The sequence below is a fragment of the Phasianus colchicus genome, chromosome 28 (genome assembly GCF_987193195.1).
Source record: "Phasianus colchicus chromosome 28, bPhaCol1.hap1.1, whole genome shotgun sequence".
In the NCBI taxonomy this organism is placed as follows: domain Eukaryota; kingdom Metazoa; phylum Chordata; class Aves; order Galliformes; family Phasianidae; genus Phasianus; species Phasianus colchicus.
The window spans coordinates 1,617,789-1,638,261 of record NC_143463.1 but is presented as its reverse complement, the minus strand read 5'-3'; the positions used below and the strand labels follow the sequence as shown (position 1 = coordinate 1,638,261).

At 61.0% G+C, this 20,473-nt stretch overlaps 1 protein-coding gene across 4 annotated transcripts in view; it reads left to right on the top strand.

Annotated features, from left to right (window-relative positions):
- NFIC (nuclear factor I C) overlaps window positions 1-19,164 on the top strand; it is a 39,852-nt gene extending 20,688 nt beyond the window's left edge. For 2 of the 4 annotated variants that reach the window (XM_090126222.1, XM_090126221.1), the window contains exons 3-11: window positions 7,454-7,525; window positions 7,795-7,869; window positions 7,967-8,090; window positions 8,803-8,927; window positions 11,476-11,601; window positions 11,715-11,899; window positions 14,055-14,214; window positions 15,136-15,221; window positions 17,952-19,164. In XM_090126222.1, coding sequence (XP_089982348.1) covers window positions 7,454-7,525; window positions 7,795-7,869; window positions 7,967-8,090; window positions 8,803-8,927; window positions 11,476-11,601; window positions 11,715-11,899; window positions 14,055-14,214; window positions 15,136-15,221; window positions 17,952-17,969 — 971 coding nt within the window. In that variant the 3' untranslated portion in view covers window positions 17,970-19,164. The remainder of the gene's footprint in view (window positions 1-7,453; window positions 7,526-7,794; window positions 7,870-7,966; window positions 8,091-8,802; window positions 8,928-11,475; window positions 11,602-11,714; window positions 11,900-14,054; window positions 14,215-15,135; window positions 15,222-17,951) is intronic. The other 2 variants (XM_090126223.1, XM_090126224.1) reach the window with 2 other exon arrangements.
- The last annotated feature ends 1,309 nt before the right edge of the window (window positions 19,165-20,473 follow it).

Genomic DNA, 20,473 nt, shown 5'->3' with positions numbered 1-20,473 from the left:
CTCGGAGGTCGCCGGTGAAAGTCAAAAGCATTGCAGTAAAATGGTAATCAATCTCCCCAGTCGATTGTGCCAGGACCTTCGAAGCATTACAGAGAGATTCCTCCCTACAGCAGCAGCCTGGGCTGGGGGGGAGGGGGGGAGAAGCAGGGGGGTGCTCCCAGCCCCGCATCTCCATCACCCTCATCCCTGCATCTCCGTTATCACTGTCCCTGCATCCCCATCCCAGTGTCCCATTGCTGCATCCCCACCCCTACATCTCCAGTGCCTCCATCTGGGCGCCCACCTGCCGGTGTCCCTGTCCCTGCACCCCCCACCCCTTCACCCCCACCCCTACTCCCCCATTGGCACATCCCAGTGCCCCCCTCCCTACATCCCCACCCCCACATCCCCCCACCCTCACTCCCTGACCGCTGGGGGGTCAGCACAACCCCCCCTCCCTCCACCTCTGGGGTGCTCTGTGTGTGTGTGGGGGGAGACCCCGCATCCACATCCCCATCTCTGCCCCGCTGCGATCTTCCCCCAGCAGTGTCCTTTGGCTGAGCCCAGCGGGGCGAACAGATGGGTACGGGGGGGTGGTGTGCAGGCATCGAGCCCTGCAGTGGCACCGTGCTCCCCTTGGCACATCGCCGTGCCCCCCCTACCCCCCCCCAGGCCTGGCAGCCCCTTATCTCCCATCCCCAGCCCGGTGTGAGGCAGATGGCACCAATCTGCTGGGGACGCCGTGCCAGGGCGCCCGGCCGAGCGCGCCCGCTGCCCGTGCCAGGGGGGGCCGTGCCAGATGGATGGGGCATCACCGCCAGCACGCCTGCAAATATTTATGGGGGGGTGGGAGGGGGGTTGGAGAGATGGATGGGGCACGCAGCATTCAGGCCCTGCGTCTCACTGGGCGCTGGTGGGCAGAGGGGTGGATGAACCCCCACCCCACCCAGCACTGTCCTGGCAGCCACGGATTTGTGGCTTTGGGGGGCCTGGAGATGGGCAGAGCCACGAGGGCAATAGGGCAGGACCCCCCCGCTCCTCCCCACTGCCCCCCAGCACTGCACAGTGATATCAGCCATCAGAGAATCTCTGCGGGGTGGGTTCCCGGTGTGCAGAGCCGCGTGTTGGACACAGGGGTGTGTAGGGTGTGTGGGGGGGTGTGTTTGTAGGGGGGGCTCTGTCCCCTGCGGTGCCACCACCCCGAGGTGTCCCTATGGGGGGGGCCACGCTCTGCCCCCCCTCCCCGGTGCCGTTGGCACACGGAGCTCTGCAGGTCGATGCTGACCTTGGGAGGTCAGGGCTTCCCCCGCGATCCCGCAGCGCCCGCATCTCCTCACATCCCCTCGTCCCCGTGGACTCGGGAGCGTCCCCAGCTCAGCATCACTCCTGCAACGAGCTGCCCCGTGCTCAGCACCCAGCACCCATCGGGACATCCCCGAGGCACGGGGTGGGCGCAGGGCTTCTCCCCGCCGCCCCGATGAATAAAAGATGAGCGCTGCGTCTCGCCGGCACCTGCCACCCCCCCGCCACCCGCCGTCCCCCCACAACGCCAAGTGCTCTGCCCTCCCCAGGGCTGCCGTTGCCATCCTGGCTGCGTTCCCGGCTCCGTGCCGCGTTGGCGGGGACAGCTGGGGTGGCAGATGCCAATGGCTGCAGGCACGGGGAGGGGGCAGGCACCGCTGAGCCCCCCGTGCCCGGCTGGCACCGACAGCTGGGGCCGCGTCCCCGACAGCCCCATAGGGATGTTCCCACTGTGCCCATGGGGAGTAGTGCCTGGGGGGGGAGGTGTGAATGGTGGGGTGTCGTGGGGGCACTGGGGTGGCAAGGGGCTGTGTTGTGCTATGGGGCCGTGCTGTGGGGCTGTGCTATAGGGCTGTTTTGTGCTATGGGGCCATGCTGTAGGGCTGTGCTGTGCTATGGGGCCATGCTGAGGGGTTGTGTCACACTATGGGGCCATGCTGTGGGGTTGTGCCATGCTGTGGAGCCATGCTGTAGGGCTGTGCCGTGCTATGGGGCCGTGCTGTGGGGCTGTGCCGTGCAATAGGGCCATGCTGTAGGGCTGTGCCATGCTATGGGGCCATGCTACAGGGCTGTTCCGTGCTATGGGGCCGTGCTGTGGGGCTGTGCCGTGCTATGGGGCCATGCTATGGGATTGTGCCGTGCTATGGGGCCATGCTGTAGGGCTGTGCCGTGCTATGGGGCCATGCTGTAGGGCTGTGCCGTGCTATGGGGCCGTGCTGTAGGGCTGTGCTGTGCTATGGGGCCGTGCTGTAGGGTTGTGCCCTGCTGTGGGGCTGTGCTATAGGGCTGTGCTGTGCAGTGGGGCCATGTTGTAGGGTTGTGCCATGTTCTGGGGTCCTGCCTTAGGGTTCAGGCATGCTTGGGGCTGTGCTGTAGGGTTGTGCCACCCTGTGGGGCCGTGCTATAGGGTTGTGCTGTTCTGTGGGGCCCTGCCTTAGGGTCCTGCCATGCTGTGGGGCAGTGCTATGGGGCTGTGCCATGCTGTGGGGCCACGCTATAGGGTTGTGCCATAGGGTTGTGTTATAGGGTTGTGCTGTGCCATAGGGCTGTGTGCACCATCACTGCCGTCCTCCTTCCTTCCCTCCTTCCATTTCATTCTTTCTTCTCCTTTTTGCTTTTCTTTCTTCTCTTATTCTTTCCCTGCTTCTCTTTCCTTCGTTCCTTTTCTTTACAATTTTTTCTCTTTTATTCCTTTTTTTTCCTTTCTCTATTTTTCTCTTTTCACTTTTTTCTTTTTTTTCTTTATCTTTTCCTCTTTTTCTTTTTTCTTTTCCTTTTCCTTTTTCTTTTCCATTCCTTTTTCTTTTACTTTTCTTTCTCTTTTTCTTTCTCTTTTTTTCTTTTTCTTTTTTCTCTTTTTCTCTTTCTTTTTCTTTTTCTCCTTTTTCTTTTTCTTTTTATTTTCCTTTTTCTTCTTTTTCTTTTTCTTCTTCTTCTTCTTCTTCTTTTTCTTTTTTTGTTTTCTTTTTTTCTTTTTCTTTTTCTTCCCCTTCTTCTTCTTTTTCTTCTTCTTCTTCTTTTTCTTTTTTTTGTTTTCTTTTTCTTTTTCTTTTTCTTTTTCCTTTCTCTTTTATTTTCATGCTTTTCTTTCTCTTTTTTCCCCCTTTTCTCTTTTCCTTTATGTTCATGTTTTTCTTTCCCTTTCCCCCTTTTATTTCCATACTTCCCTCTCTTTCCTTATCCCCCCCTCACCCCCCTTCCCTCCTTTCTCCTTTCACCCCCCTTTCTCCCTCTCCTTCCCCCATCTTCCCTCCACCTCCCCCCATCCCACCTCCTCCTGCCAGCACCTCGGCGCTCACAGACCCCCTTCCATCCCCTACCAACCCCACGGGGCCCCATCGCTCCCTCAAGATGGGGGGGTGGGGGGGGGTCACCCACCCCATCCCAACAAGCAGCGCCCAACGCCACCAACCTCCCCCCTCCCGTCCCTTTGTCCCCCACCATCTGGCCGCGCTCTGGCACCAGCCCAGCCCTACGTTGTGGGGGGGGGGGGGGGGGGGGCTCCGTTCCCCCCTCGCCGCCGCCGTCTCCGCTCTCTCGGGGTCGGCCGAGGACACAGCAGCAGCTCGGAGCTCACGGCCCGCCCGGGCCAGCTGGCTGCAAGCGGCAGACGTGGCAGCCGAGCGGAGAGCAGCCGCTGCTCTGCTGGGTGCGGGTGGGGGGGGGGGGGGCTGAGGGCTGGCAAACTCAGCGCATGTGAATGGGGCTGGGGGGAGGGGGGGTCGCGCTGAGCCGGGCTTTGGTGGGCTGGGGGTTGGGGGGGGGTACAGAAATGGGGCAGGGCTGGGTCTGCAAAGGGGGGTTGTGCAGGGGGTTGTGTATGGGGTTATGTAGGGGGTAATAAATGGGGTTATATATGGGGTTTGTGTAGGGGGGTATGGAGGGGTTTATGTATGGGGTTTATATATGGGGTTTGTGTATGGGGGGTTATGTAGGGGTTTATATATGGGGTTTATATATGGGGGTTATGTAGGGGTTTATATATGGGGTTTATGTAGGGGTTTATGTAGGGGGTTATGTAGGGGGATCCATGTGTGGGGATCTATGTAGGGGGGTTTACGTATGGGGGTTTATGTAGGGGGTTTATGTAGGGGGTTTACGTATAGGGTTCATTTATGGGGTTTATATAGGGAGGTTTATGTATGAGGTTTTTGTAGGGGGTTTGTGTATGGGGTTTATATAGGGGGGTTTATGTATGGGGGTTTACATACGGGGTTTATGTATGGGGGTTTATGTAGGGAGGTTTATGTATGGGGTTCTATGTAGGGGTTCTATGTAGGGGGGTTTAGATAGGGGGGTTTATGTAGGGGGTTTATATATGGGGGTTTATGTTTGGGGCAGTGGGGAGGGCTGTGCTAATAGGGTGGTGCTGGAGGTCCCAAATGACACTGCACAGCCCCACAGCTCAGCTTCCCATGGCTGGTCACTCTGATGGCCCTATGATGTTGGGGTGGGGGGGTGCGGGGGCTGCACGGCCATAGAGGGAGGGATTGGGGGGAGGAGGGTTGGTTAACCCTGGGGAAACTGAGGCACAGAGACCCCTCTGCCCCCCCCCACGCCGAGCGTCTCCCCCCGCCCCGCTGCCAGGAACGCCGTGCCCTGTTACCGTCAGCATCGGGCACGCAGCCAGGGCTCTCCCTCAGCCCCGGGGGGAACCCAGCCAGCAGGGACCCCCCCACCCCCCCCAGGGACAGCCCCGGTCGGGGTGGTGAGGCCCCAGCGGGGACTGCTGTGGGGGGGGCTGTTCCCAAGCGGCGGTGCCATAGGGTGGGGGGCACCCTGCCAACCCGGCGAGGCCATAATTCAATGGGTGGCACAGTGCCAGGCTGCCAGCGCGCCCAGGCAGCCCCTATCAGCCCCCCCCCCCCCTCCACGGGCAAACACTTTGCTATTTTTAAGAGCTATCGACCTGTTTGGGCACCCAGCACAGTGCTGTTGGGGGGAACGCTGGCACTTCACCCCATGCCCTACGCGTTCCCCCCCCCTTCTCCCCCCAAATTCCTGCTTGCAGACCCCCCCCAGCAAAAGGAAAGACGTGTTTGGGGGGGGGGATTCCCAACAGCAATACTGCTTACGGGGTGCAGCTCTTTGGGGTGCCCACACCTCCCCATTGCACCTGAGCTCAATGGTGGCTGCGGGGACCCCCCTGAGCCCCTCTAGGGTGGTGTGGGGGGGCCGGGGGGGGGGAGGCACGCCATTTTAGTGAGGTTGGCCGGCCGCAGGCAGCCGTCACATGGCGGTGAGCACAGAGCTTGGCCGGCCGCTGCGGCGCGGCGAGGCAGCCAGAAATGTGCTGGCACACACAGCCCCAGGCTGCCGGGGGGGCCCAGCCCCATAACGGGGCTCCTGATGGGGTTTGGAGGACCTGAGAGATGGGGGAAGTGGAGATATGAGGGCCTTTGTGGGGGTTCGGTGGGTTGGGGTTACCCCAATGGGGGATAAAGGGGTGGGTGAGGGAAGGAGCTGTGGGGGTTCGGAGGGTGAGGGGGGTGGTTTGGGTGCCCATGGGGACCTGGGTGGTGCTTTTGGGGGGTGCAGGAGCCACGTGGGGCGTCTTGGGGTGACCTCGGGAAGGTTTTTTGTGAGAGAAGAACCATTGGGGGCGTCTTGGGGTCACCAGTGGGGGTTTTTAGGGGGGCATCGTGGGGGCGACCAAAGGGCTACGGTGTTATTGTGGGAGGTGGAAGAGCCATTTGGGACCTGTTGGGGTGAGCAAAGGGCCATGGATGATATTTGGGGGATGGAAGAGCCATCTGGGGCATCTTGAGGCTACCAAAGAGTTAGAGGAGATATTTGGAGCGATGGAAGGGCTGTGTTGGTCATTTTGGTTTGACCAAAGATGTATTTGGGGGGGCAGAAGAATCATTTGATGCACCTTGGGGTGACTGAAGGGCTGTGAGAGGTGCGTTGGAGGTTGGCACAGACATTTGGGGCACCTTGAGTTGGCCAAAGAGCCACAGAGGTATCTGGAGTGTGGAAGAACCATTCAAATCATGGAGTGGCTTGGGTTGAACAGGACTGTGATGATCGTGTAGGTTCATTTTGGGGTGACCACAGGGCTGTGGGTGGTGTTTTGGGGGTGTAAGAGCCATTTGGGGCCATCTTGAGGTGACCAAAGAGCTGGAGGAGATACGTGGGGCAATGAAAGTGCTGCGTTGTCCATCTTGGGTTGACCAGCGAGGTATTTTGGGAGGGAGAAGAACCGTTTGGGACATCAGTCTGGGATGTGGAAGTGTTATTTGGGACATCATGGGATGACCAAAGGGCCATTGGGTCATCCTTATGTCATGGTGCAACCAAGAGGCTGTGAGGAGCATCCCGGTGTCACGGTGGGATGAAAGGAGACACCTTGGGGTGACCACAGGGCCTTGGGGTCATCGTTTGGGGGGGGAGCAAAGGTCCGTTTGTGGTGTGATGGTGCAACAAAGGGGAGCACGAGGGGCACCTTGCGGTGGTGCGAGCAAAGGGTGACAGAGGTGGGAAGAGCCACGCTGGGACCTTGGGGTGACCCAGGAACCCACGGGCTGTGGGGTGAGGCGCTGGGGGGAGCGGTGCTGCAGCACTGAGCCCAAAGCTGCTCACCAGCATCCCGCACTTGGCCCCGCTCCATCTCCAACCACATCCAGAGCCACAAAGAGGGGCTGCAGCCAGGGTGCACGTGGGGGTGGGGGTCCCACGTTCCGGGTCCTTCCGTGATGATGGGGCACGCTTTGGTTTTCCAAATGAAGGGGAGCTGGGGGGGGGGGGGAAATGGGGAAAAAGCCAACGGTGCCGCGTTGAACGGAAGGGGGAATTTCTGCTCCCTAAAATGGCCGCTGCGGAGGAAGCGGAGTGGGGTGTTGGGTGGGATGGGGCACAAAATGGCTGTTGGGGGAGAAAAGGGGGAGGGGGGGTGGGGGTGGGGGAGAAAAGAAAGGAAAGAATGAAACGTTGAAGGAAAAAAAATAATAATAATAAAAGAAATGGAGAAAAGAAAGCGGCGGGCGGGCGGCGGTGTTGTGGCTGCGCTGTTTGGATTGTCTCAGCCTTTTCCTGGCATCAGGCAGCACTGCTGACGGCCAAAGGGGTGGGAGAAGGAGGAGGGAGGGGGGTGGGGGGGGGGAAATGAAAAAAAGAATAAAAATAATAAAGATGGGTGAATGCTTGGAGGGCTCCGCGGGGATGCGCCGTGTGCCGGGGTCGGGAGGAAGGATGCTCCCGTGGCTGCTGAGCTCAGCGTCTGTGTGTATTTTTAGCTGAGGGCCAAGCGGGGATGGCAGCAGGGTGGTGGCCGTGTCACAGCCCTGTAGGGATGGGGAGCATCTGCACAAGGCCATCTCCAGCCCCGCCACCGTGTGAGGGAACCCCGGGGTCCCCGTGAGCAGGGATGTGCCGCTTTGGTTGTGGGTTGCAGCATCCGGCGGTGGCCGTGCCTCAGTTTCCCCGTGTCTCAATCCCTTTTTCCCTCTTCCAGATTCCGAGCAGAGCAGCAGTCCCCGGACGGGCATCGCCTCGGACCAGGAGGACACCAAGCCCAACACGCTGGGTAAGAGGGGACGCAGTGGGGACACCACGTGGGGTGCCAGCACCCTGACCTGTGGGGCATTTGGGGACACGGTGGGGACGCATCACCCTGCCCTACGGGGCGTGCATCCCACAGGAGCTTAGCAGCTGACAGGGGGTCTTGGGTGCAGCACGGGCACACGTGGAAGGGGTGGGGGATGGGGCTCTGCCTCCTTATGGGTGCACAGGAGGAGATGTGGGTGCAGAGGGCACGGTGGGACCCCCACTCATGCTCTCCCCTCCCAAACGCAGACTCCACAGACTTCCAGGAAAGCTTCGTCACCTCGGGGGTGTTCAGTGTCACCGAGCTCATCCAGGTGTCCCGAAGTGAGTGCCATCCCAGAGCCCCTCCTCCGGCACCCACCCTACCGGTGCCGCCCTGGGGCATCACTGTGCCCTTACCGATGCCATCCTCTCCCCACAGCGCCGGTGGTGACGGGCACGGGCCCAAATTTCTCCCTGGGGGAGCTGCAGGGCCACCTGGCCTACGACCTGAACCCCTCCAGCACAGGCATGAGGAGGACATTGCCCAGCACCTCCTCCAGCGGGTGGGTGCCGCCGGGCGACGCGGGGGCGATGCCGGGACCGGTCCAGGCACGGCTGTGTGGGATGGCATGGGCACGTCGGGTCCTGCCGTGTGCTGCCAGGCTGCCTGCGCTGCGGGGCGGGTGGGGGGAAGCTGGGGGAGTGGGCTGCTGCACTGCTGCTTTGGTGCCGTGCAACCATTTGGGTACCCCGGCACAGTTTGGGTAACCCCAACACGGTTCAGGTACCCCGGCGCATGTTGGGTGCCCCAATATCTTGGTTCTGAAACCCGACACAGCTTTGGCATCCCAGAATACTTTCAGCACTCTGCTGTGGGTTTGGCAGCCCGCTGTTGGGTTTTGCACCCCACGACAATTTCTTGCACCCCATCAGCACCCCGCTGTGGTTTCTTCACCCCGGTGCTGTGTCAGCATCCAGCCGTGGGTTTGCACCCCAACGCAGTTTTGCACCTCAGCGTGGTTTTGCCCCCCCCCCGCTGTTGGGGTTAGCGCCCCACGATGGGTTTTGCTCTGCAGTCTGTGTTCACACCCTCCCAGATTTTAACACCCCAGCTGCAGGGCTCCGGGTGCATCTCCATGGGCACAGCATCCCCAGTGTCACCCCGGCGTTGGGGACAGGATGGGGTCCGTGTGGCTGCCTCCCTTGGGGTCACCCCACTGATAGCACAGCAGCCCCATAGCGTGGCAGGGGATGCTGAGTTTTGGCTGTTCTCAGGAGCAAACGGCACAAGTCTGGCTCCATGGAGGATGACATCGACACGAGCCCCGGCGGCGAGTATTACACCTCGTCCAACTCACCCACGAGTAGCAGCCGCAACTGGACGGAGGACATGGAAGGGGGTGAGTGTGGGGCTGCCCCCTGTGGGGCTGCCGTGTGGCACAGCGGGTCGGGGGTTCCCTGCAGGGGCTGTGGTGTTCCTACAGGGCAGCAAAGGAGCTCTGTGTTGGTGCAGTGCTATGGGGCCCTTGGGTCAGAGGGGCTGCCAGCCCCACGTTGGGACACAAGACCCTCTGTAGGTGCCATGGGGTTGCTATTGGACCCCCCCCAGTTAGGCATAGACCCTCTATAGGTGCCACAGGGCTGCTATAGGATGTCCCAGTTACACACAGACCCTCTATAGGTGCCGTGGGGCTGCTGTAGGACCCCCACAATTAGGCATAGACCCTCTATAGGTGCCATGGGGCTGCTATAAGATCCTCCCAGTTACACACAGACCCTCTATAGGTGCCAGGGGGCTGCTATAGGACCCCCCCAATTAGACAAATGCCCTCTATAGCTGCCATGGGGTTGCTGCAGGACCCCCCTAATTAGGCATAGACCCTCTATAGGTGCCACAGGGCTGCTATAGGATCCTCCCAGTTACACACAGACCCTCTATAGGTGCCACAGGGCTGCTATAGGACCCCCCCAATTAGACAAATACCCTCTATAGCTGCCATGGGGTTGCTGCAGGACCCCCCCATTGAGACATAGGCCCCTAATAGTTGCTATGGAGTTTGTTATAGGACCCCCCATTTCCTATAGGATCCTTCCCATTTAGACACAGACCCCCAGTAGGTGCTATGGGGTTGCATTGGGACCCCCTCATTTAGGCACAGGCTCCCTATAGGGCCAGCCCCACACCAGCCTCTCCCATCCCAGCCCCACAGCTGCCGTTTGCACTGCGGACAGATTTCTTTTTTGCTTTGCTTTTTTTTTTTCCTTTTTTTTTTTTTTTTTCCCTTTCCTGTCTAGACAGCCCCAATTAGCTGTTCATTAAGAAAAAGGGGGGGGGCTGGGGTGGGTTGGGCTAATTAAAGCGATGCTGCGGGGCTGGCACGGCGGCTCCCACGCCCTGGGGCACCTTATGGGCAGCTGAGCCCCCCCTGCTTTCATCTCCCCCCCATCCCATCCCACACCCCAACGGTAGGATGGGATCCACACCCCATGGACCCCATCCCACAGCTGTGGGGTGCCCGGGGAGCAGTGCAGGGGGCACAGAGCCCATCGGAGAGATGAATGGGATTTTGTGTGCCGTGGGAGAAAAACCCTTCCCAATAGGGTTTTCATTCCAGAGAGGTATTGTCCTCTTGGTGATGTTCCCAAGTTCTTGGGGTCTGTTCCCCAATGCCTGCTGTAAGTCACCGTGCTGCCCCACCATGAGCTTGACTGCCCTAAATGTGGGGCCAGACCCCATATGGTCAGGGCACCGTGTGCTCTGTGTCCAGACAACTGTGCCCCGTATGGATTGTGCCCTATGAGGAGCAGGGACTGTGCCCAACATGTGCCAGGCTTTGTGCCCCATATGGGCTGGAGATTGTGCCCTATATAGGCCAGGGCCTGCGACCCAGAGAGGGCTGGCACTGTGCCCCATACAGAAGATGGTCTGTGCCCTATACGGCCCTTTAACTGTTCCCCATATATGCCAGACACTGAGCCCCATATATATACCAGGGAGTGTGCCAAATATTGGTCAGGGATTGTGCCCCAAATAAGCCACCGTCTGTGCCCCATATGGGCTGAGGACTGCGCCCTATATGGACCAGGGACTGTGCCCCATATGGGCTGGAAATTATGCCCTATGTAAACCAGGAACTGTGCTCCATATGAGCCGGGGTCTGTGCCCCATATGGGCCGAGGACTTTGCCCTCTATGGACCAGAGACACTGGTTGGGAATGGTGCCCTATATGAACCAGGAACTGTGCCCCATATGAGCCAGGGTCTGCGCCCTATACAGACCAGACTCTGTGCCCCGCATGGGCCACACCGTGCCCCCAGGCCGAGGCCAAGTCGTGAGGCCACGGAGGGGGCAGGAGGAGGTTGGCAGTGGGCTGATCCCGTTGGGGAAGGGGGGGCAGCGGGACGTGCTCGGCGTGGTGGGCTTTACAGCAATCCTGTACTGGATGTTCCGGGAAATCCTCCTAACGCAGCGACTCAGACAGCACTAAACCCATTAGCAGCACCAGGGCCAAATGGCCACGGCTAAAGCTGGGGGGGATTAACCCACCCACCCCCACAGTTCAGAAAGCCAGCAGCGAGCCCCCACGTCCTGCCCCACATTGGGGCTCTGTGGGTGCCCACGGCGCCATGGGGAGGGTGTGAGCACACGCAGTGCACGGACACACTCGCGCACACTCACACATGCTGGTGCACAGATGTGGTATGCTCAGACACACGCAGGTCTCCAGCACACAGCCGTGCACACGCACACTCGTGCTGCTGCACATCCACGCACAGCTGCCCAAACGCACACCCGCAGTTGCACACACACAAAGGTGCAAAACACAGCTGCGTGCAGCTGCTGCAAACAAACGCGCAGCCCAAGGCTGCACACGCAGCCCCCCCATAGCACCCCGTCGCCGTGGGGCGCCCGCCCCCTAACACCACCACCCCCCCCGGCCCCACAGGCATCTCCCCCAACGTGAAGACAGAGATGGACAAATCGCCCTTCAACAGCCCCTCGCCGCAGGACTCCTCACCCCGCCTGAGCAGCTTCACGCAGCACCACCGTCCCGTCATCGCGGTGCACAGCGGTGAGCCGGGGGTGTGGGGTGACACGGGACCCCTGTGGGGTGACACGGGACCCCCGTGGGCTCTCGGTGACGCCGTCCCCTCCCTTCACCCCTCGTCCCTGTTCCACCCGCAGGTATCGCTCGCAGCCCGCACCCTTCATCCACGCTGCATTTCCCCACCACCTCCATTCTCCCCCAGACGGCCTCCACCTACTTCCCACACACGGCCATCCGGTACCCGCCTCATCTCAACCCGCAGGACCCACTGAAAGATCTCGTCTCGCTGGCCTGCGACCCGTCCAACCAGCAGCCTGGACCGGTAAGGCTCCCACATCCCAGAGCCGGTCCCACCGCAGGGACACGGCCACCCCAGGGGGACACAGCCATCCCATGGAGACACAGCCATCCCAGGGGGACACAGCCACCCCAGAGGGACATGGCCACCCCAGGGGGACACGGCCACCGCAGGGGGACATGGCCATCCCATGGGGACACAGCCATCCCATGGGGACGCAGCCATCCCGTGGGGATGGGGTACCCAAGAACCATCATCATCGCATGGCCGTGGGGATCTGTGGTGTCGCCGCATGGGGTGTGATGCAGTGGGGTGTGAGGCAGCGGGGTGTGATGTGGTGGGGACGTGGGGTGTGACGTGGTGAGGTGCTCTGCTCTGTGGGGTGCCGGCGTCCGGCACCTGGGGTTTCGTGGCCCCAAATGAGCGTTGGCATTGGTTTGGTGCAGAAATGGAGTCGGCACTGTGGTGGTTGATGATGGGGTTGTGGGGCTGAGCCGTCACGTGGAGAGGGGGTGGGTTGTTGGGGGGTGGGCTGTGGGTGTGAGCGTCTGCAGAGAGGCACCGTCCTGGAGCTCACCGTGCCCCGTCGGTCCGTGCGCCCACGCAGCAGTTGGGGACCCGTCGGCCCGCGCCGCATCCTGCTGGGGGGGCCCTGGGGGTGGGGGCGTTCTGGGGGTGGGAGGGTCCTGCTGTGCGCCCGTCCCTGCCCCCTGCACATCCAGCATGCCGTGCACCGAGCACCCTCTGCACAAACCAGCTCCCCGTGCACCCAGCACGCCTCAAACCCAGTGTCCCCTGTGCTCCCAGAGCACCCACCAGCCGGCGCGCCCCACGCATCACCCAGCACACCACTCAGCCCGTGCACTCAGTGACCCTTGAAGTGGTACTCAGGTGTAGCCAAGCACCCTGAGCTGTGGGGCACGTGCATCTGTGTGCCATGCATCCAGCATCCTGTGCACCCCATGCACCGTGCACACAGCATGCCATTCACCCAGCATTGTGAGCATCCCCTGCACCCCTCACCCCGTGCACCCAGTGCTCCGTGCACCCGTGCGCCCAGCACCCCATGCACCCCAGTCTCCCATCACCCTACATACCCAGCACTCTGTGCATCCTATGCACTGTGCACCATGCACCCCATGCACCCCATGCATTCCTCATTCTGTGCACTCTGTGCATGCAGCAGCCCATGCATCCCATTCTCCCATCACCCCATGCACGCTGTGCACCCAGCACTCTGTGCACCAGGCAGCCTGCACCCCATGCACCCCATGCACCCAGCACCCCGTGCACCATGCACCCAGCACTCCATGCACCCTGTGCACCATGCAGACAGCACCCCGTGCATGCCATGCACCACACACCCTGTGCATCCTGTGCACCATGCACCCAGCAGCTCAGGCTGCCCAGCACCAGCCCAGCCCAGCTCAGGCACCATGCACCCAGCACCATGTGCACCATGCACCAGGCACCCCATGCACCCAGTGCTCCATGCACCCAGCACCGTGTGCACCAGGCACCAGGCACCCCATGCACCAGGCACCCCATGCACCCAGCACTCCATGCACCCAGCACCGTGTGCACCATGCACCAGGCACCCCATGCACCCAGCACCATGTGCACCAGGCACCAGGCACCAGGCACCCCATGCACCCAGCACCCCATGCACCCAGCACTCCATGCACCCAGCACTGTGTGCACCATGCACCAGGCACCCCATGCACCCAGCACCCCATGCACCCAGCTCCCTGCACCCCAGGTACTCCTTGCACCCCATGTACCCAGCACCATGTGCACCATGCACGCAGCACCCCGTGCACCCCACGCACCCAGCTCTCTGCATCAGGCTCCCTTTGCACTGGCTCCAGCGGTGACCTCCATCCCTGCATCACCCTGCAAGACCTGCAGCTCCGTCACCAAACACGGAGGGTCCTGGGGACCCCCTGCTCAGCCCCCCCAGGGTCTGACACCACGGTGGGGGACACAGCCGCCCTTCCCATGCAGGGTCGGGCCGGATTGAGGCCGGCACTGTGATCCCCCTACCCTGTGACCCCCGGGTGGGGTCTCATCGGCGCCGTCAGCTCTGAGACCCAGCAAACTCGTGCCACCGAGGGCCGCGCCGCCCTCCCTAATGCCTTTGTGCTGTTTTTTGTGTTCTGTGTCTGTGTTGTGTCCCCAGTTAAATGGAAGTGGTCAAGTGAAAGTGCCCAGCCACTACCTGCCCACGCAGATGCTGGCACCGCCACCTCCCCCCGGCATGCCCCGCTTGGCCGTCTCTCCTGACACCAAATCAGCCACGACAACTTCGGAGGGAGGGACGACCTCACCGACGTCACCCAGTAAGCACCCCCGCGGCGCCCGCCCACCCGCCGGCCCCCCCAACCTCCTCCGGGATGCGTGCCACGAGTTTGCCAGGTCTCGGGCAGGGCGACCAAGGGCGCACGGCGCCCCGTTCTTCCCACCCCCTGGGGGGGTGTGAGGCTCCACGTTGGTCCCTTGGACCAGCAGGAGCCTCGTGGCCCCCCCTGGGAGGCCGGCGGAGCAGGAAAGGCGGCGGAGCCACGAGCCCAGGCTGGGCCTCTCCGTGCCTCGGTTTCCCCAGCGGTGCTGCGGGGACGGTGCGGCGCTGGGCTCGGGGGGGGGCCCATATAGCAGGGTCCCCACCGGCTGCGGGGTGATGCTGGAGCGGGAGGGCTGGCCAAGCCCCCCCCCGGATGTCAACGCTGTGCTTCGTTAGCGGTGGCGGCTAACGAGCTCAGTCCCCTGTGCTCTGTTCCTGGGGATTTCAGTGCGTGGGGCTGCGGGGTTTTGGGAGTGCTGTGGCGGTGGGGAACGTCCCCGTGTCACCGCACCAAGGGGACACAACCAGCAGCCCGTGGGCCGCTGTCCCCAGTTGCCAACAGCCAGAGTGTGGGTGCTGAGTGTTGGTGGCATTCACGTTTCGTGGTGGGATGTGACGAGGGGACAGCTCGTGGCCTGAGATCGATCATGGCCTCAGGGAGGGGGCTGGGCAGTGCCAGTCCCCCCCAGGCACAGGCTGGCTGTCCCAGGGGGGCACAGAGCCCGCTGTCACCACCTCCATGGGGTCCCACTGCCGGACCCCATCCCTCGGTGGGCGCTGCGTGGCACCGCGCCGAACGGCTGTGCCGTGGGGCTGGGCACATCACCAGCTCCGGGTGCCTGGGTGCCCATCCCTGCAGCGGGGGGTTGATGGCAGTGCCACCCACAGCGCCGTTAATCAGCTCTCGTTTGTTCCCCAGCCTACTCTGCACCAGGCACGCCCCCTGCGAACCGTTCCTTCGTGGGATTAGGACCAAGGGATCCTGGGAGTATCTATCAGGCACAGGTGAGATGGGGTGGGTGCTGGGGGGACCCTCCTGCCCTCGCCCTGTGTGGCGTCAGCGTGAGCCTCACCATCGTGGGCACCGTGCTGTGGCAGTGCTGCAGTGGGCATTGCTGCCTGGTGGTGTGACCTGGACACTGCAACAGGGGGCATTGCTGTAGTGGGCATCACTGCCGTGGTGCTGCAGCTGTGGGCATTGCAGCTGTGGGCATTGCAGTAGTTGGACATCACTGCCGTGGTGTTGCGGCTGTGAGCATTACTGCTGTGGTGCTGCAGCCATGGGCAATGCAGCTGTGGGCATTGCAATAGTGAGCATTGCTGCAGTGGTGCTGTTGCTACAGGCGTTGCAGCTGTGGCATCACTGCCATGGTGCTGCAACCGTGGGCATTGCAACCGTGGTACTGCAACAGTGGACAATGCAGCTGTGAGCATTGCAGTCGTGGGCATCACTGCCATGGTGCTGCAACTGTGGGCACTGCAGCTGTGGCTTTTGCAACAGTGGGCATTGCAATCATGGTATTGCAACTGTGGGCGTTGCAGCTGTAGGCATTGCAGTAGTGGACATTACTGCTGTGGTGCTGCAACTGTGGGCATTGCAACCATGGTACTGCAACTGTGGGCAACTGCAGCTGTGGGCACTGCAATAGTGGGCATCGTTGCTGTAGTGCTGCAATTGTAAGCATTGCACCAGTGGGCATTGCTGCTGAGAGCACTGCAACTGTAGCACTGATGCCATGGCATTGCAACCATGGTGTTGCTGCCGTGGGCATCGCCACTGTGCTCTTGCAAGCGTGGCATCACCACCTGGGCATTGGCACCACGGGCATCATGGTGTCACCGTGGCACCACTGCCTTGGGCACCGCAGCTGTGGCACTGCCACCGAGGGCATTGCTGCTGTGGCACTGCCACCACGTTGTTACTGCTTTGGGCATTGCCGTCGTGGGCAGCAGCACTGCAGGCACTGCTGCTGCGGGCACTGCAGCCGTGGGGATTTGTGCTGTGGGCATCGCCGCCGTCCGACCGCCGCCGTGGGCACCGCCAGCACCGTGAGCATCGTCACCATTGTCACTGCAGTGTCCCCAGTGTGGGCACAGCGATAGCAGGGGGTCTGCAGGTGACCCCCCCCGTGGCCACGTCTCCCGTGCCACTGCAGTACAGCCACGGCCCCGTGGCATCACCGGGCACAGGGGCACCCCCACACCATGTCCTGAGCAACGTGCCACCCCCAGCGGGTCCTCTGCAGTGACTCTGGGTGTCCCCATAGCTGGGTGTGAGTTTGAGGGGGGGGGACACGTTGGGGAGCGGGGAGCGGCTGAGACCCGGCGCGTTCGGTTCATGTGTGGAGGGGCCAGGAAGGGTTAAGGGAAACGGAGGCCCCCGAGCTGTCTCGTTGCCAACGGAAACCAGACATGAGGTCATCGGGGATGAACTTGGACTTGGGGAGGCTGGAGACAATGGGAGAGCGGTGGGGGGCCCCCCCGCCCCACCACCCCTGAGCTGGGGACAGCGCTGTCCCCAAGGGGAGAACCCTGGGGGTGTCACTGCAGCGCCTTGGTGGGGTGAAGCCATCCCCAAAATCGCTGTGGAGAGGGGAGGGGGGGGTGGTGTGGGGCACAGTGGCCCCAAAATGGGGATTTGCTCGGTGGGGTGGCACTGGTGGGGACAGTGTGGGTGGTGGGGACCCGTCTTGCTGCTGGCAGAAGGGAAAACTGGGCAGGGGATGTGGGGACATGGAGGGGCACAGGGACATGGGGACATGGGGACATGGATGGGTACAGAGATATGGGGACATGGAGGAGCACAGAAATATGGGGACATGGAGGGGCGCAGTGATGCGGGGACATGGAAGGACACAGTGACATGGGGGCATGGTGACATGGATGGGTACAGAGATATGGGGACATGGAGGGGTTCTTGGGTATGTGGGGGAGTTGGGGGTGTGGGGACATTGAGGAGCACAGTGGCATGGGGACGTGGGGACATGGAGGGGCACAGTGATGTGGGTGCATGGAGGGACTTGGAGGGAGCACAGTGACATGGGGATGTGGTGACATGGAGGGGCACAGAGATATGGGGACGTGGAGGGTCAGAGTGATGTGGGAATTTGGGGACGTGGGGACATTGAGGAGCACAGCGACATAAGGGCATGGAGACATGGAGGGGCACAGTCACACGGGGACACTGACATGGAGGGGCACATGATTATGGGGACTTGGGGACGTGGGGATGTTGAGGAGCGCAGTGACACGGTGACATGAAGGGTCACAGTGATGTGAGGCCTTGGGGACACGGGGGTGTGGATGAGCACAGTGACATGAGGACATGAAGGGGCACAGTGATGCAGGGACATGGAGGGACTTGCAGGGGATGTGGGGACTCGGGGTCATGCGGGTGTGGATGAGCACAATGACGTGGGGACATGGAGACGTGGAGGGCTTCAGTGACTTGAAGACATGGAGGGGTGGAGTGGCGTGGTGACATGGTGGGGGGGCACACAGTGGCAGGGGGACGTGAAGGTGGCACGGTGACACGGAGCTCCTGGATGTGCAGCACCCCCAGCGCAGCTGGATGCAGGCTGCCAGCACAGCGGGGCCAGCAGCACGGGGGACACGAGATGTGGCCCAGTGACACCGGGTGAGGGTGTCCATCCCCCCCCCCTCCACCTCCACACGGGGAAAGCAAGGCTGGGGCTGCAGGCTCAGCACTAACGCCGCCTCTCCTTCTCTCTGCAGTCCTGGTACCTGGGATAGCGCGGCCGTGCCACCCTTCGCTCCCTTCTCCTCTGCTTTAGGCACCCTGAGAGGACCCCCCCCCGGCGCAGAGCCCCCGGCGGACAGCGTGCATTTATCACCACCACCACCATCATGACAACGACGACGACGATGACGACAAAGCCAAAAAAAAAAAAAAAAAAAAAACAAACCCAAAACCAAAACCCATCCCATCCCCGGACGGAAACGAGAAGAGGGAAAGGAAAGAAGGTTGGAATTTTTTTTTTTTTTTTTTTTTTTTTTTTTTTTGGAAAAGGATAAAAACAAAAACAAAAAAACACAACAGCAGCAAAAAAAAAAAAACAAAAAAAAAACAAAAAAAGAAAAAAAAAAAACAAAAAACCGACAGCAGCAACCCAAACCGACAGACAGACAGAGACAGACAGACAGACGAGGAAAAAAACAAACAAACAAAAAAACACACACAAAAAAAAACAAAACCCACACACAAAAAAGTGAAAAATGGACAAAAAAAAAATAACCCTGCAAGGACCTTTAGGCCCCCCCCCCCAACTCCCCTCACCCCCCCACCCCCAGCCCGGCAACGAGGCTGAGACCCGACGCAGCTCGTGACGGCGGTGGCCCCGCAGGGCTGCGTGTGTGCGGTGCTGGGACTCATTCATTCATGCCTCTACGTGAGTAGAAATGAACAAACCCCCCCCCTCAAATCCCCCAACACCCCCCCCCCCCGGTCCCTACCCACCCCTGCACCCCCCAGGTGCCGTGGGGCGGTGATTTGGGGGACGTGGCTGCGCTCTTCCATTGCGCCGTGGGGACGCCGTGGTGTGGGGACGTGGGGACGCGGTGACACCGTGACGTGGGGACGGGGGGGACGTGGGGACACGTTGGCAGTGTGATGTGGGGCCGTGCTGGCACACCAAGGCGGTGCTGTGGTCTTGCAGAGAGGGGACATGAGGGGGGGGGGGGGACGCAGATGGGGACGCGCATGGGGACACGCAGTGGCACCGCGCTGCCCATGGGGACGTGGGGTGGGGACCCTCCTGGTGCTGTCCCCACGGGGGGGGGGGGGGGTGACACGGCTGAGTTGTTGCTCTGTGTTGTCCCCACGTGTCCCCATGTGCCCGAGCTATGCATTCCTGTGGACGGGTACCGTGTGGACTCGCAATGAGAAAGGGAGGGTTCAGATTGTGTTGCACATTTTGTAGGAAATGCACTTTTAAAAGAGGGAAAGCTGAAAAAAGAAAAAAGAAAAAAAAAAAATCACAAAAGAGGAGGAGGAGGAGGAGGAGGAGGAAGAGCAGACAGAGCCCAGCACTGGTTTTGCTGGGGTGGATGGTTTGGGATTTTTTGGGTGTTTTTGTTTTTTGTTTTTTTGTTTTCTAATTGCAAATACGATGGAGGAAAGGAGGAGAGTGAAGGCACTGCAGAGCCCCCCCGGACCCCCCCACCCTCCCCCCACCCCCATTGCTTCAAGTGCCTCAATCCCCCATGGTGGGGCTGGGAGATGACAAAGCCCCTGCACCGGGCACTGCTGCACCCGCACCGAGCATTGCACAGCTGCACCAAGCATTGCACAGCTGCAACCAGCATTGCAGAGTGTCACCAAGCATTGCACAGCTGCACCCAGCATTGCAGAGTGTCACCAAGCATTGCACAGCTGCACCGAGCATTGTGCAGCTGCACCAAGCGTTGCAGAATGTCACTGAGCATTGCACAGCTGCACCAAGCATTGCACAGCTGCACTGAACATTGCGCAGCTGCACCAAGCGTTGCAGTGTCACCAAGCACTGCACAGCAGCACTGAGCATTGCACACTGGTGCTGGTGCAGTCGCACACCAACTTTGGAGCATTGCACATCGCTGCACGTCGGCGCTGAGCATTGCCTACGTGAGCGGAGCATCGGTTTTCCAGCACTGCAGCGTTGCACATCTGTACCAGAGAGCTGCACATCTGCCGCCCGAGCAAACAGAGCATTACACAGCTGAGCACCAGAGCGTTGCACACCAGTGATGTGCGTTGCACACCGGCACCGGAGCGTTGCTGTGCTTGCAGTTGGCTGCAGCAATGCACACCAGCACCGGAGCATCTCTTGCTGGTACTGGAGCATCGCAAACCAAGATGCAGGCATCGTTTGCTGGCACCAAAGCATCACATATTGACCCGAGAGCGTTGCAAACTGACAGCAGAGCATTGCAGGCTGGCAGCAGTGCATTGCACGCTGACACTGGAGCACTGCGCTCCAGCACCAGAGCATTGCACGCTGACATCAGAGCATTGAAACACTGGCACCAGAGCATTGCAAACTGACCCCAGAGCATTGCACCGGCACACGTGAAGACCCAGAGGTGTCCCTGACCCGTGGAGGATATCTCTGTGCCCACGTGGAGGTCGTGGGGGCCGTGCCACCCCATGGGCAGTGCCTTAGAGCAGAGGGACCCGACATGTGGCCCCCATGGACGAGGAGGAGGAGGACAGCAAAGGCCCCAGAGGGCAGCGTTGTGTCCCTAAGCCACCGCCACCT